This window comes from Protopterus annectens, chromosome 11.part0 (assembly GCF_019279795.1).
Source record: "Protopterus annectens isolate FY-2018-M chromosome 11.part0, PAN1.0, whole genome shotgun sequence".
Taxonomy (NCBI): Eukaryota; Metazoa; Chordata; order Ceratodontiformes; family Protopteridae; genus Protopterus; species Protopterus annectens.
This window is the reverse complement of record NC_056745.1, coordinates 1414577710-1414593886: the sequence shown is the minus strand read 5'-3', so window position 1 is coordinate 1414593886 and position 16177 is coordinate 1414577710. Positions and strand designations below refer to the sequence as shown.

The 16177-nt window shown below is 37.9% G+C and overlaps 1 protein-coding gene across 1 annotated transcript in view; it reads right to left on the bottom strand.

The window, feature by feature from the left end:
• TES (testin LIM domain protein) overlaps window positions 1-15717 on the bottom strand; it is a 470958-nt gene extending 455241 nt beyond the window's left edge. The window contains exon 1 of the mRNA XM_044088700.1: window positions 15500-15717. Within this exon, the coding sequence (XP_043944635.1) occupies window positions 15500-15526 (27 nt within the window). The 5' untranslated portion in view covers window positions 15527-15717. The remainder of the gene's footprint in view (window positions 1-15499) is intronic.
• Window positions 15718-16177: the final 460 nt, after the last annotated feature.

Below are 16177 nucleotides of genomic sequence, written 5' to 3'. Positions count from 1 at the left end.
GCAGGGTAATGGCTGTATAACTGACAATTTTCATTACACATTCTATGAAAACTTTCAGGTGAAAAACTCCATACAGTAGCCAGTGTTTTCAGAAAATCATCACTCATATCACAAAAATCAAAATCATAATGTCTTAAGATTCTACCTAGACCATTACGACTGCAAAGCCCTGCATGGTCATTGTACCTCTATGCTTTTTTCCTCAATATCTGCATGCAAACAAGCTTAAATGGCCAGATGAAAGGGAGTGCTCAAAAACTGTAATGATCTGGCCCATTACTCTAGTAGCAAACACAGAGCCCAAAGTCACCAAACAGAGACCACTGGCAGGACTGTAAAAATACAGAAGGCCAAGGAGACCAGATGTTCTGTTACACATGCAAAAAACAAGACAACTTGGCAAGACAGGTTTAGGAGCAAGGGGAACTAGTTAAGACAAGACCAGGGTGTCCTGTCAAGAGATAAATAGAACCTGAAACAGACAACGCATTACTGTTGAAGACGAGAGGGAGGCACTGAAATAAAGAGGTGATGGCAGATAACACCATGACCCTAAACAGAAAAGAAAAAGCCAGTGATGGATGAATTATGGGTGAAAGTATGAATGTGTCGTCCTTATTTACAGGCTGGTCCTAAGTCAAAGATAAACACATTTTCGCTTTGTAAGCTTCACATAAGTAGGAAGAAACACAACAAAAATGAATTTTGTACGGTGTCCTCCTCAAGTGGACAGTATTAGGCACATCCCCTGCAAGATCACACTACCATGGTGAAAGAGGAACAGACCCTTCTAAAATGGAGAACTGTACCCCACAGTTACAAATGTGACTGGCAAACCATACATTGATGCAAAAAAATTGAATGAATAAATGGCCTTCTTAATAAAACATGCACTCCAATGGTTTCAGTCCTACCTACAGGGCAGGCAACAGAGTCCTATGGCAGGACAAGCCATCATCTCACCTACCCACCACATTAGGACACCTTTTTTTCTCCATCTTTATCAATGACCTTCATTCAGTCATCCCAGATGCTACCTGCATTCAATATGTGGACGACTCCACCTTGGATTTGTTCTGACACCTCACCAGCTACTCTATTCATATTAACCCAAAATACCTTCAATACAGTGGAAAAATAGCTCTTCAATACAGTGGAAAAATAGCTCTCCAATCAGCATCTAATCCTAAACCCCAACAAAACTAAGCTGCTCCTCTTCTGCCCACATGCAGGACCCCCCTACCATCCTTCAGCATAACCACCAACAATGGCACTATCATCTCCCCAGAAGTCCAAACTAAACTACTGGGTACAATAGTCAATAAACCCGAAGTTTGATGCGCATATCAGACTATCAAAACCATTAATAAGAAACTTGTCTCTCTTTACAGAATCAAAAGCTTTCTTTATCCCACTTGCTAGAACTGCAACAGCCCGTTCCCATCTACCATCAACTCTTCTCTACAGCTCACCTCTATTCTCCAACCTAAACAAAACAGATCTTAATAAACTATCATCCTGCTATAACCACATCATCATATTTGCTGCTGGCACAACCTACCAGACACACCACTGTCACAACCTAAATCACCTAAGATGGCTTGAACAGTCTAGCCTACCGCAGTTCAATCAGATAATAGTGGCACAAAGTCCTTTACCAACCAGAAAATGCACCTGCGCTAAAATATATTATCAGCCCCTAACAATAGCACCCGGCCACTGCAATAATCCAGTAGACTCCTAGTTCAAACATACAAATCCAACTACTCAGTTGGGGACTCCGTTTGCCAACTCTGTTGGAAAAACATGGAACAGACTCCCAGCTGACTTGACCCTAGAACCCTCACCAACTCGATTCAAAAACAAACTCTAAATACTTCAACACTCATTGGTTATGTCCTTGCACTAACCCCAAATAGTGACCTCTCTATTACTTGGGTGCCTTATCTTCAACTACTTCTAACTTTTTTCTACCACACCATTTCAGGAAGGGTCAACTGTAGAACTGCAGCTCAATGCGTCTTAAACCTGAATGTGATGTTATATATGTATAACTTTGAAAATAATGTTATGTTTTATAAAGTGTTTTATAATAAGCTAGTATTATATATACCAAATGCTGAAATTGCTCATGGCTAATCTGCATGAAACTAGCATTTACTAAATGTTCAATGTGTAGTATTATCTTGGAGCTTTTCTCCCCAGGCTACCACTGAAAATGAACATATATCCAGTCGGACTATCCCAGTCAACAAATGTAAAATAAAATGAATGATTTGACTGTGTTGGTCCCATTATCCAAGTAATCCCTTTTCATGGAAGTTCTGAGGTGGTATTTATACTACTAGAGGAAATTTGGCCACGGCATCAAGGAACTTCACTTATTTATCACCAGCTCATGCATATGGTAAATCTGTTCAAATGTCTCATTACAAGAATGACACTTGGGAGTGCACCACCCCTAAGGCTGCATTGCAGAGTCAGCAATCCAGTCATCTGGACAGGGAATATAACCCATAGCCTTCTACTCTTTTCAGCACCAAAGGGGAATATGTTAGCTGAAGTGCCACTGACATGGATCCGAAGGGCATTTGATGAGTAAACCCCCAATTACCCGATTCACCATAAGTTGTCCCTAAAAATACTGCATCCTCTCTTTACTCACCAAGAGAGACAAATACCATGTCTTCTGTCCATAAAGATGGCAGCATGGTCACAGATGCCTACTTGACAAAGAAATAACAGTTACTATTACTACTTGCCATTCAATGGAAAATTCACGGCATATTTTAGATCATTACTTCATACGTTTTTTCATCTAGTCACCACAAGGTACACATATACAAATATTTCAGGCATAGGCAATAATGCCCTTCTAACCTACCAATATACCAAAACACTTATTCCCATAAAAAATGTGTCCATGTCTAGGTTGTTTTTACTACTGATTGCATTAATGTAATTTGGTAGCGTATCCCATGCATCAGCTACTCCCTCAGAAAACCAATTAGTAGATCTTCTAACGATTCTCCACTACTTTTTCATGACACCAGAGATTCCCAGAAGTAGTGGTCTCTAAATGTCCCAGCTACCTAAATAAGGTCTCCTCTTAAAATGTCTGCATTAGACACTGCACATGTTCCAATATTTTAGTCTTTCATAATAACAATGTCCACATCCATGGACGCCCTTTGGATACTTCTGCCGTCCTTTTTACGCATGCTCATTTTCTTATAGGATTTCCATATTGGAATTCCATACTGAAGTTTCGGTCTAATATAACAAAACAATGATTTCATCATTTCATATTTCTAAAACTTTTTTATATAAATCTATAGTTTTTGCAACCATCACTAATCAACTGATTAATAAGATTTGAAAATTAAAGTTGGATATACCAATATGCCCATATCCTTAAAATGAATCTATGTTTTCACTGTGTACTGTATTACAATATTCAGTTTTCAATATAGGTCTCACAAATCTCATACACTTAGTTTCGGATGCATTTATTAGCATATTCTTCGGTGCCCAAATGGTCAATCTAGTCAAGCTCTTTTGCAGGCACACCTCATCTGTAACATGTTGTGAAGGCTGCCAGCCCAGCTAGCTAGAATTTTGTAAACAATCCTTTGTCATTTGTAAATATTAGTATGATCCATAGGCTTATCTACAGATGTAAGAGAACTGTATGTTATGTGCTGAGCTTCAAAAATGTAACCACAATGCACTCTGCTGGAGAAGAGCAGAAATTTATATGGACTACTTGCCTGTGCAAATGTATGTTTTCATAGTAGAAGTTGGGACATGCAGAGTTTTAGAAAATAAGTAAAATTAAGTTTTACAAGTATGTTTACCAGAACTAGAAGACAGAAAGTCTGCAGCTAGAGTTTCTTTCTATTGTCTTAAGACAGAAATAATTACTAGGTTTAACATGTAAAAGTGTTAATTGTTTTACAACTTCCAGTTCCAGGCAAGCTTCAAGAAGCAAGTCTCAGCTTCGAAGATAAGTATTTGTCATACAGACATGTTAAATTCTGTTGCATCTATTTAGCCTGGGAACTAGATACAGGTGTCAGATAGTGAGATCATCTAACTAACCCAGCAGTAGTGTGTATTATTAACTTAAGAACCATCTCAGAGAGAAAGTCTATTAACTTTGTATCTTGTTCTGGACCAGTCACTTCTCATTTGTATTTGCTTGCTCTGTAAGCAAGACTTAGATCATAGTATCTCTCAGAGATAGAAAGGAATATAGTAAGATCAGTCCAGATGTTCTGTATTTGAGATTGTCCTGCAATGTTGTTTTAAAAGTATTTCCTGTGATTCTGAACTCTATTGTCACTGTGTTGAGTTAAATGAGTATTGCCCTGTACTTTTATTATTAAATATTACACCTTTTAATTGTGGGTGGTTTGTGTAGCTATATTTCAGCTCTTAGAGTACTTGCATGTATTTGGTGATACTGTACAGGCCACTCTGGAATAGCCTTAAAAGTTCTGGTCACACTTACCATTTTGGATAACAGTAACATTGCACAATAGAATTGGTCACCCTTTATAAGGGCCTTATGGTAGCTAAGTAGTAGTTGGCAGCAGTGATTACTACATTATAGTCTGGGCAGAGCTAGTAAACCTGCGCCACCCTTCCCCAGGAGTGTCTTTGTATATAAATCAAATCTCATAGTGAGTGAGCTACTTGGGCAGGGACACAAAACACTGGTTGTTGAGAGAGAGAGAGAGAGAGAGTGAGAAACCAGCCCCAAACTGACTGTGATCTTTGTGTGCTCTTATGGGATATTGTACTGTACGTGTACCCGTCATCCTCCCAATCTGAACATCCCTCACTGGTGTTAGTGGTGAAGATTTCGGCTCCTTGATAACTGGGCCACTGCAGGGGGCATCACACATGTAGTTAGTTTACCGATGGTTCCTCATATTTGGCAAAGCAGCAATATCACTTCCATTTCCAATTTACCCTGTCTTAACAGACGAGATAAGTACAAGCATTTTTTTCATATAAATTCAAAATTAAACATTTACTGATATACTGTTTCCTGTAACTTTTATATCCGATAACCATTGGTCTAGCAACAATGAAAATGTGGGACCGTTATGCTGTCTAAACTAGATGGACAGAAACTTAAAGTGCTTTCTCAGCTTTCCTGCAATGTTGTGCTATACACACACACACACACACACACACACAGTCAGATAAAATACATGTGCATAGTCATATTACATATCTACACATGTTGAAAGAAAATTAAAAGGACACAGACAATGAATGTTAACAGTACCTACTGCAGTATTAGTGTCTGTGCATAAAGACAAATCTGGTGGACTTCCTTTTTCCTGGCTTAATTCCTGTGCTGGTAGGATATAACATCTTTCTTTCCATATTAAAAGAATAAACCTTATTCCTCCTACCTCTTTCATGTTTTTAAGCATAATAATAAATGCCAGGAATTACGATTAAAGGCAATTAACAAAAGTCTACAGCAAAACATCTGTTGCTACTTAGCTAGCAGAAAAAGCAGTGCACCATCTGTGCTTTTAGTGAAGTCACTTGTCAGACAGCAGTTATGATTAACGGTGGTGATTAAGACTGCAACAGCCTCAAAATCTCATCAATCTTGCATTGTCTGAAATGGAGAGCAGCACAGATGCCAAAGACAGGATTCACTATGCACTGCAAAACTGTTTCCCATGCAGGGAAAGTTCTGGGGTCAAAAACAGAAGATAGTACTCAGACGAGTCCTAAATAATATAAGTAATAAAACCTTTCAGTCACATCATAAATAGGAAAAACAGCAAGAGAGGTATAATGTGCCCCTGCTCCCAACACTGCACTGTTTCAAACATCTTTTGGCAGTAACAAAACACTGGGATCATGACAGCAGCACATATATAAAAATCTACAGCTGGATCAAATTATCGAGATGCGTTTCTGACAGAAGTGCTTAATGGTGTATGCACATCCTGATGATTCTGTGAAAAGAGATAAACCAGTGTTATTTCTATGCTTAGATTTAAAGCAGACCAACTAAAAACTTAACAAATTAGATTGAGTTTACATCATCTACATTTGGTATGGTTGCCATAGGTAAATTATCTTGTCAACAATAAGAAAAGATACATATTTTAGTCAGAAAGTTCAAGCAGATGTCCAAGGTACACATTACTGCAAAATGTACACCTGTGATGCTAATAACCCATTTAAAATTTATTCCACAATATGGTGCTATACGCAGGCTTTACATGTGCGCACACACACAATCAAGGTAGACATGAAAATTACTCTGTATGGGCATACAAGAGTTCAGCTCACTGACTTCTGAAAAGACAAATGGTCACTTATCTGTCAAGCTTAATGTTTCCAAAAACAGCCCGACTCCACTTATCCTGTGCTGACAAGCCCAAAACAGGTGAAGCATATAGGTCTGGAACCTGGTTTTAATTGGCTTGAATGTATTAAAAGACCACTAAAAATAAGTAAAGGGCCATTTTGCATCCAGAAGCTAATAAGGATTGGCAAGTGTTCAGCATAAGGGGTGACCAGCATGTCTCCAATCAACAAGGGCAGCCTTTGATTTTAAACAAGTACACAGGCTTCTCTAGGTGTGACTGAAGGTCAGTCACGAGTTCTGTCAAGCTATAACTGGCTGACCTCACTTTAGATCACATCCTTGATCTGGATCCATTGCGAGACCACAAGGAGTGAAGCCCACTGCGCTGTCGTCTGCGGTGCTTCTTCTTTCCACATTGTTTTGCAACTGGGAAGTTATTTTCAAGTTGCCTCAAATTTCATAAGCAATTTCTTTACACAGGTTCCCAGATTTGAATATCAGTGGCCACTAGTTAGGAGAAGAAACTGGCCATATATCCTACAGATGTCCACCATTTTACCAAGCTCCTTCTAACTTAAAAAGATTTTTACATAAGAAAAATACCCATATTTTACAGGCAGACCCACGATAAATAATAATTGATTTTAGTAATTAGTTTATTTACTAAGTTGAATAGAGTTTAAAATTACTAAACTAACATCCATTTCATTAATTGTATTTAAAGCTTAAAAAAACTTGACAGGAAAAACGTTGCATTTATATTTTATTAATAGTCCCCAAACTACATGCGAGATGGGTCATTATTATATCATGATTAATAAAATAATCCAGCAGCTTGAACAGTGTGAGCCAAGTCAAAGATGAATTACATTGTAACCATTTCTGGTGCCATTGTACAATAATTGTCAGTGCTTTGTGCATGCAACTGGAGTAGGTGGATATTTACTTATTTCACACACTTGGGGTAAAGGCCACTGACATCTTCCAAAAAGGTACAGGGGATCTTGCCCTCTACAAAGAGGCCCAATTCAATCTATGTGAATCAACTGCATTCTCAACTGTGATTGCGCACCACACACAGTGATCATGCGCTCACTCATAGGGGAACCTAACGTGCCATGTTACACTACCATAAAATACATGCTTACTACCCCATAATACACTGTACTTCACTTACACCAGTTTATACAAAGTCCTTCCAATACAAGTTCTATAAAATTGTTTACATAACATTTTATAAACAAACCACTAAAAACAAGGACACAAACACAACTGTCACTTCACAGTAGTGGGTTTAAAATTTTTGTGGAAAGCAAGGAAAGTCATCCCTTTATTACAACATGATGCTCTTTGCGGATATTGATATGTATAATTGATATTTATATAGAACAAAAAATGAAAAAGCATTTGAAGATGCCCTGTAATTTAAGGACAATGCAACCCAGTCCCTGGTAAGAGATCACTTAAAGGGAGACATGTTAGAGAAATGGGAGTAAAGAATATCAAAACTACAAACTTATCATTTTCACTTGAAAAATTTAAATTCATATGATGCAACAGAATGATGCAAGAACAAATACCCATGGTACAGACTACAGATATTACACAAAGAGACTGCACATACTCTAATGATTTAATGGCATCCACGAACAGACCAAGGGTTCGTAGCATTATATGGAACACATTTTGAAAATGAAGAGTTAATATGCAGTTTGGAATTGGAGAGTGAATGCCAGGCAAACAGACCTTATGAGCTAATGTTATACACTTTGAACCAACAGTAAAAATCTCAGGCAAGTGATGAACAGGTAGAGATAGCAGGCCTAGTCAGAAGGAAGGTTACAAAACAGGGCTGCTACTGATGTCAGGGCAACTACAGAGCCCAAGAGACAGCAATATGGAGATAAAGTGCTGACACTGTTAAAACTTTATTCACACTGTGGAGAGACAAGCCAGGAAAGAAGATTTTGCAAAAGCCTGGAATGTTGCAAGTCTGAAATAGTTAGGGAGAGAAATGACACTCCAGACAGAAATTAGAAACTTGGATCTGTAGTGAAGAATATTAGGACTTCCATTCATTTCTTAACAAAAATCATCATATGATGCGGCATTTGAGAAGGAAACCAAATATATTTTACTAGACAAATGAACTGAAACAAAATGCCATTCCACAAAGTAATTTTAAACTTTGCTAATTTGAATATAAACTTAACACCACACACGTCTTCATAAACAGAGTAATAAACGAGTTAGGACAATACAACAGCCTTGTAAACTGCAATATGCAATGCCTATATAATTAAAAGCAAGTATGGAATGTTGAACATGGAATGAGATACTAATGTGGTAATGATAAACGATAAAACCTCCAAACGCCAGTCCACCTTGGACTGGAGTCTGACCCTACCATAGCTCACGAATCCGGCTGTCTTCCTGGCAGCTCGCGTGACCACTAAGCTACCTACTTAATTAGGAACCGAGCCCACCAGAACAAACAACCCATCCTCAGAGTAGTACGTAACAGGAAGACCTTTAAAGCCAACGAACTAATCAATTCACTAAAGAGCTGTAACTGAACCTCCCTTAAAAAAACTACCTCTTGACACAGCTGTGCAATACTTCAACTCAACCTTCCTAAAAATCCTTGACAGTCATGCACCCTCCAGAACCATTAGAATCTAGACTAACCATGCCCCTTGGCTAACAAAAGATACAATTACAATGAAAGAAAGAGATAAAGCCTGGTTGCAATTTCACAAGCACAAATCCGGCACCCTGAAACAGACTTACCTTGAACTCCGCAACAAAGCCAAAAAATTGATAAACCTTGACAAAATTAACTACCATAAAACCATGCAAGAAAAATATGCCCACAACACTAAAAACTTCTGGGCCACAATAAATAGTTTGCTCCACCCAGGAAAAAAAAAATTCACCCACTCCTTCCCCTATATTACCAAACAACCATGACAACATCCCTACTCAATTTAATAAATACTTTACAGAAACAGTCCAAGCTCCAGCCAACACACAAACTAGCAGCCCCATACCAGGTGACACCCCACAATATTTCCATACAAGTAAGGACTCCTCCAATTTCTCCCTACATCCAGTCTCACCCAATACTATTGCCAAACTCCTACAAAAACTCAAATCAACCACACTAGCAGCTGACAATCTACCAGCAGACTTCCTACAGATTTCAGCAGAAGCCATAGCCTATCCCATCTCCAGTCTCAAACAGGTCAATCACAGAATGTAAAGTACCTGAAGCATGGAAAATATCACATATTTTACCATTACACAAAGCGGGCAACTCCACTGAACTTCAACTTCTGCCCCATTGCTATTCTCTCACCATTATCAAAAATCATACAAAAAGAGTAGTGCATTCACAACTAATGCACTACCTTCTAAAAATAACCTAATATCCAAATCCCAACATGGCTTCAGACCCGCCCATAGCACCACTACAGCATTACTTGCTTACACAAACATTGTCAATCAACATAAACAATGGATTATTCATATCCTCCATATTCCTAGACTTGTCCAAAGCCTTTGATATGGTTAATCACAGCATGCTCCTAGAAATCTAGCTACCCTCAACATAAGTTCCACGACCATAACATGGTTCAACAAATATTTATCAAAATCGCCAACAAGCAGTCCTATAGCAAGACCAATCATCTCCCCTACTGCCAGCAGCCATAGATGTCCCTCAAGGATCCATTCTTGGCCGCCTACTATTTTCACTAGTCACTAACCACACTGCCTCATCCTCACCCTCTGCCTCAACAGTTTAAGATGCAGATGACACTATTTTATGCACCACCCCCACCCTCAATGAGCTAAGAACCATAACCCAAAATAACTTCACCCTAACAGAAACATGGTTCACCAACATCAAACTTATTCTTAACCCGAAAAAACAAGCTCATCCTCTTTAGCCCAGGTAGATCACCTCCACCAAACAATTAATTATAAAATCTTACTAATCATCCCAACAACACACACTAAACTTCTAGGTGTAGAGTGACAACAACCTGAAATTTTACCATAGCCCAAACAATCAAGAAAGTTAACAAAAAGCTTGGACTCCTATATAGGAACAGACAGTTCATCACCAAACACACTACTGCAAGAACCCATCTCCTATCCATCCTTCTTTATGCCTCCCCCATCTTAACCAACCTTTGTCAAACTGAACTTACCAAAATGAATTCATGCTACAACAGAATTGCCAGCTTTGCCACTGTAACCTCCTATAGAGCCCATCACTGTATAGCGCTCAAACAACAACTGGGTTGAGCTACCTCAACTTTTTCTTAACCAACTCTTAATAGCACATAGATTCTACTACCTTCCTGACCAAACTCCAGCCCTTCAAACCCTAATCAACCACCATACAAACACCAGAACCTTAAGATCTCTACTTATCTAAACCATATAAAAGTGTCAAACATAAAAATGATGCTGGCAAATCACTCTTTGCTCTATTGCTAGATCCTGGAACTCACTCCCACAACATCTACCACCTCTCCTCCCCAATTTAAAAAATTCTCAAAACCCACTATTTAAATAACTGGCTTTGTTCATGCAACTCTCCTGGTTAAGCCACACTGCTGCACTACTGCTGGGATTCCACTCAAGAGCAAACAGTTGCTCCCCAGTTTCTCTCTTTTTCTATTATTTTACCTAATTACTAATTCCCCAAGTGCCTACCGACTAATCAAGGTCTCCAATTCCTAAAGAATTCTTATTTGTATATCTAACACTGACAATTGCCTACTACTACACACCTAGAATGTTAGAACATACTAGCATGCTCTAAAGTATGCAATTATGCATGATGTTTTTGTTTCTTTGTAATTACGTATGATGTTATTTCTCTTTGTATCTCACACTTTTTGTACTATATTGTATTGGAGGTTTTCTCCCCGGGCCTCCACTGAAAATGGATCCGTGTCCAGCTGGACTTTCCCGGTAATCAAATGTAAAATAAAATAATATTGATAATGGAAGACAGTCACCTATCTTAGTTTATGTGACCTAGGTTAATGGTGGCATGGGAGTAATGAGACATAGTGGACAACAAAACACATTTGCAAACTGTGGGGACATTCAAGAGCAAATTACACTGGGAAAATATATGATCTATGAGGGGAAGGACAGGTTTGGAAAAACTGAGCCAAAACATATAGGGATCTTTATGGATCTGAACTTCTGGCCAGACTGCTCAACCCAAAGAGACTGAGCAAGTGAAGCTACAAACATGACAGAACCAGGAAAAAAAAAAAAAAAAAAAAAAATAGTATCAATGAACGTGAAAGTGAAATGCTTACATTTTACTGATCAACTACAAGAAAAGGGTCAGTAAAGAGATAACAGTAATGAAAGGACAAGAAAAGGGACAGTAAAGAGATAACAGTAATGAAAGGACAAGAAAAGGGTCAGTAAAGAGATAACAGTAGTGAAAGGCATGTAGATGTCCCTATACTGCTCCTGTAGGTCCAGTCTTAGTCAAACTGTGGAATTGCTTTGTACAAATACCTACTCATTTGCAGAAAGTGGGTCATCTCTATATTCTCTCAACACTGCACTGCCAAAATGTCTTAAGGACATTCATCACTAGGTTCTGTACATCAGGATTCATGCTCATCCATCCAGTGATTTTTCTTCAACAGAAATGCATGAACAGGATTCACTGAAAAACATTTTTAGCAAACACGTCACTTTTTTTTTCCAGGGGGCAAGCTCCACTGCACCCCTCCACTTAGGGGGAGGGGGAAGACTCTCACATTTCCCCGATATACCCCTACGCCATGGTCACACAACAGTGGAGAAAATGCAATACCTTCCCATTTGCTGAAATTAGCTTTCAGCAATTAAGTCATTGCAGTGTCTTCCATCAAAGCATAATCCTTCATCTAGTATTCACATTCCACACATATACTTGATATGGATTATATGATAAAATAAATGAATGTCACAGTTCATTCTCTGATACATTAATTTACCATCAGCAGTGAGGTAAGCTTCCAGCTACAAGCATCAAACCTCATATTTTTGATACTGATATACAGGTGTGAGAAGTCAAAGTCCCATTCGGTCCATTTGGTTGCATGATATGTTTATATCCTGAAATAAAATAAAAAAAGCAAAATAAAACAAAAGATGCAGCAGACATTCTAAAATGGTTAATTTGAGACAGTATCTTACTAAATTAGACAAACACCTAAAAAATTACCCACTACTGTCTGCAATGCATTCACTGTAAATATTACTAAGTTGTAGTTGTTTTGTTTTTTTTTTCTTTTTCATTATTAACTTATTATATACCTAATCTCTCAAGATCTCTCTCTTCTTTTTTTTCTAAAATATCAAGTTTAGATGTGTGGTCTGTAGTACCAGGGAGACTGTACCGCCCTTCTAAAAGGCAACATTACTAAAAATGTTCTATTGCATCATAACTGTAAAGAAAATATATGTGCTATAAAAATCACTGCAATAAACGTACATCATTTCAATGTACAGATTCTGAATGGATAATACGACTAAAGGAAATGGTTGACCTCTTAGTGGATAACCCAGATGTAGCATAGATTATCTGGACTTCACATGGGTGTTCTTAAACAAATGAGTTGGAGTTTTTCAATGTACAACTTCAAAGTTCCACCTGAGAGTTACATTTCTCTGCTTAAAATTGGTACAAACGTTAAAAAATGTTGATTGTTGCACAAAGTTATTTATAGTTAGTAACTAAAGCATCCAGCTGATTCAAAGACACTTACAGCAAAGTTATGTAAATTCCTTACTAATGTCTTAAGCAATACTTTACGTATTTAAATCTTAATGCACTCAAGTAAAACAGTGATAAACAAAATGAAAAGTAACTCGACAAGGCAGTGGTCCACAAACAAACAAGTCTTCTTTCAGCTTTTTTCCCCGGTTAGGGGTAGCCACAGCAGATCACCTGTCCGCTCATGATTGACAGTGGAATTTTACAGTGTCCACAAATAAACAGTAATTTTGAGAAATACTCTTGATATCCTATATATTCATAATCTCAGAAGTGATCTACTGATTCAGCACATCGGATAGTTATGTAGTAAATCTAATTATATATTCCTGTAACAGCTACTTAAAAATAAAGGAAATCTCAAAGGCAACTCATTAACAATCTCAGCTGTTATAAAACTTCATCCTGCAAAATTTGGAAAAATTACAAAGACATCAGAAATTATACTCCACCATTAATTAGAGCATTCCCTACCTAGAAAAACATTGTATTTTCATGTGCTATACAATGTTACATTGCAGTGCAAATGAGCAGAGCTAGTACAAAATGCATTCCCATGTCTGCAGAATCTGACCGCTGAACTGAACAAAAACAGTACAAAATGAGAACATAGCATTTGGGCTGAAACAAAAACTAACTTAAATGGCCAATGTCAACAGCATTTTTCATAGTGTTGATAAAGTGATTTCAGAACACACACATACCAGAGTTAGGATACTTCAAAGAGCTGTAAATCTGTAGTTTTCAATTAGGTTCACAAATTTATTCTTTTAAGTTTTTTTAAAGTTAAATGAGCATTTCTTGACCAGCGATAAAACCCTTTTTCTATACTGGGTCCTGCTACCTGGAACCACCTGCCTACAGACATCAAAAATAAAGTCTTCAAAGATGCACTTAAAGATCCTCTCTTTACTGAATCTATCAGCACCTGCTACTGTGACAATGGTTAGTTAACTTACAATGTATTATATGTACGACTGCACTGTATTTTATGCATAGCTTAGCTAGCATAACATTTTTTCTCAATGCACTCGACAGATTGTGATGCATTTTCTGTGTTTTGAGCTCAGCTCATAGCTGAAAGGGGTCACACAGACCCATCTACTTACCTAGTGAACAAATAGTAAACAAACTATACCAAACCTGTAGCTTTTGTCGTGTAAAGAGCACCAAATACTCTCATGAGATGCACCAGGAAAACTTTATAAAGAGGTCTCCATGAACCCAGACCTCTCAACCAATCAGGGACAAATTTCAACAGAATCAGGGACAAGTCAAGAAAAAAATCAGGGACACTTAAAATATTAGTGCTATTAACCTGAAACATTGATAGAATCAGAGCATATGAATTAATACACATTTTCTGATGTAAAAGAAGTCTACAACTCTTAATTAATTGTCATTATTCATTAAGTGTAATTCACCACCTTTCTTCCAAAAGTCACTAGTTTTAGAAGGGATTAAGAGGGACAGAGCTAAAATTTGAGTCAAAATCAGGGACAGTTGAGAGGTATGCATGAACCCAAAATAATGAACGAATCCAAACAGATGATACATTTTATTCTTTGTCTAAGACAAACAGTTACTACTACAAACTCTGGCCAGAGAGAGCTTAATTTTCAAATATCAGCATAAAACTCATCTCAGAGATCAGGGTAATTCAGCGTGTTTAAAACCTAAGCAACTGTGCCAAACATCACAAGTATAAAAAGAAATGTCCACTCAACATCAGTTTAAATTTGTATATTTAAAGACCCGTACTTTAAAATCATTACTCCTACTTAATTCAACAATTATAAGGGCTCTTAACATACATTAAATGACAACACCATTAACACAGTGTATGAACATTAGAACACTGAAACAAAATCATACATCTGAAAATAACCCGCAATTAGCATCCCACTTGTATTAAAACTATGTATATTTCACATGATCCATTTTAGTGATACTTTTACACTTTTATTGCGCCCTGCCAGTTCCTCTTTGGCATGAAATAAACAGATGTGTTCTGTGGCAATCAACTGTATAGAAAGACTCACTGGCCTCTTTACATGCAAAAACTTAATTTCAATAATATTAAAATAAAGTAGTTAACATGACCAATGGGACACGACCCCGCAAGTTTCCTGCTCCAAACTCCTAAAGAAAATGGGAAGGACAATTCCATTGAATAGTAATATTAAATATCCCGCCCCATTATGAAGCTTGCTTACCTTAAAGGCATTTTAACTAAGGCATTACAATGCATCACCTGTCTGAACAAAGTAAATGCTAAATAAAAGCCGGGGCGTTGCCTAATCACTAACGGGACGTGCACGACAAAGTTTTAGACGCCCAGCAGTTACCTTTTTCACTTTGTTTTCCAAGTCCATGATGAAACCGCAAATGGCTCTTTTCCGGTATAATTAGGAGACTAAGCAACACCGCTAGCCGCAGGAGTCGGGTCAGCCTAACTGTTTCAGGTTAACCCTGATACAAAATAACACCCTAACTTCCGCTCTCCTGAATTAAATTGTGTTCCTCTGTGCTCATCGCAGACCAACAAAACACAGCCTCTTTCAAGTGGCTGCCAATCATAATTAATAGAACAAAGGCATTCCACCAATCAGTTTCCGCCTCTCGTAACTGCGATGTCGTAATCCTTTGGCAACGCTGAGGCTGATTCAATGTGCTGCCTACAATAAAGAGAACCACTGGTGTGGGGTATGCAGACTTGTGTGTGACACTTACAAACGTGTCTTGTATTATTTTTATGACGGTTTAAAGTCGGGAAAATTTTGCAAGACTACTCTTTGGTTACAGGACAACACTGCACTGCTTTGTATTTGTAATGTAAAAAAAAACAATACATAAATATGTAAAACTAATCCCACCTGTGAAATATGGAGTCAGCGCAATAGGGTGGGTGACTACAGGAGTGATACGGTTGCAGTAGGGTTAGGATCCTCACTCAGTAATGGGGGGGGGGGGGGGGCAATAGCATAAACTGATAAACACTCCTAGAAATCGGTTGTAGCCTACTT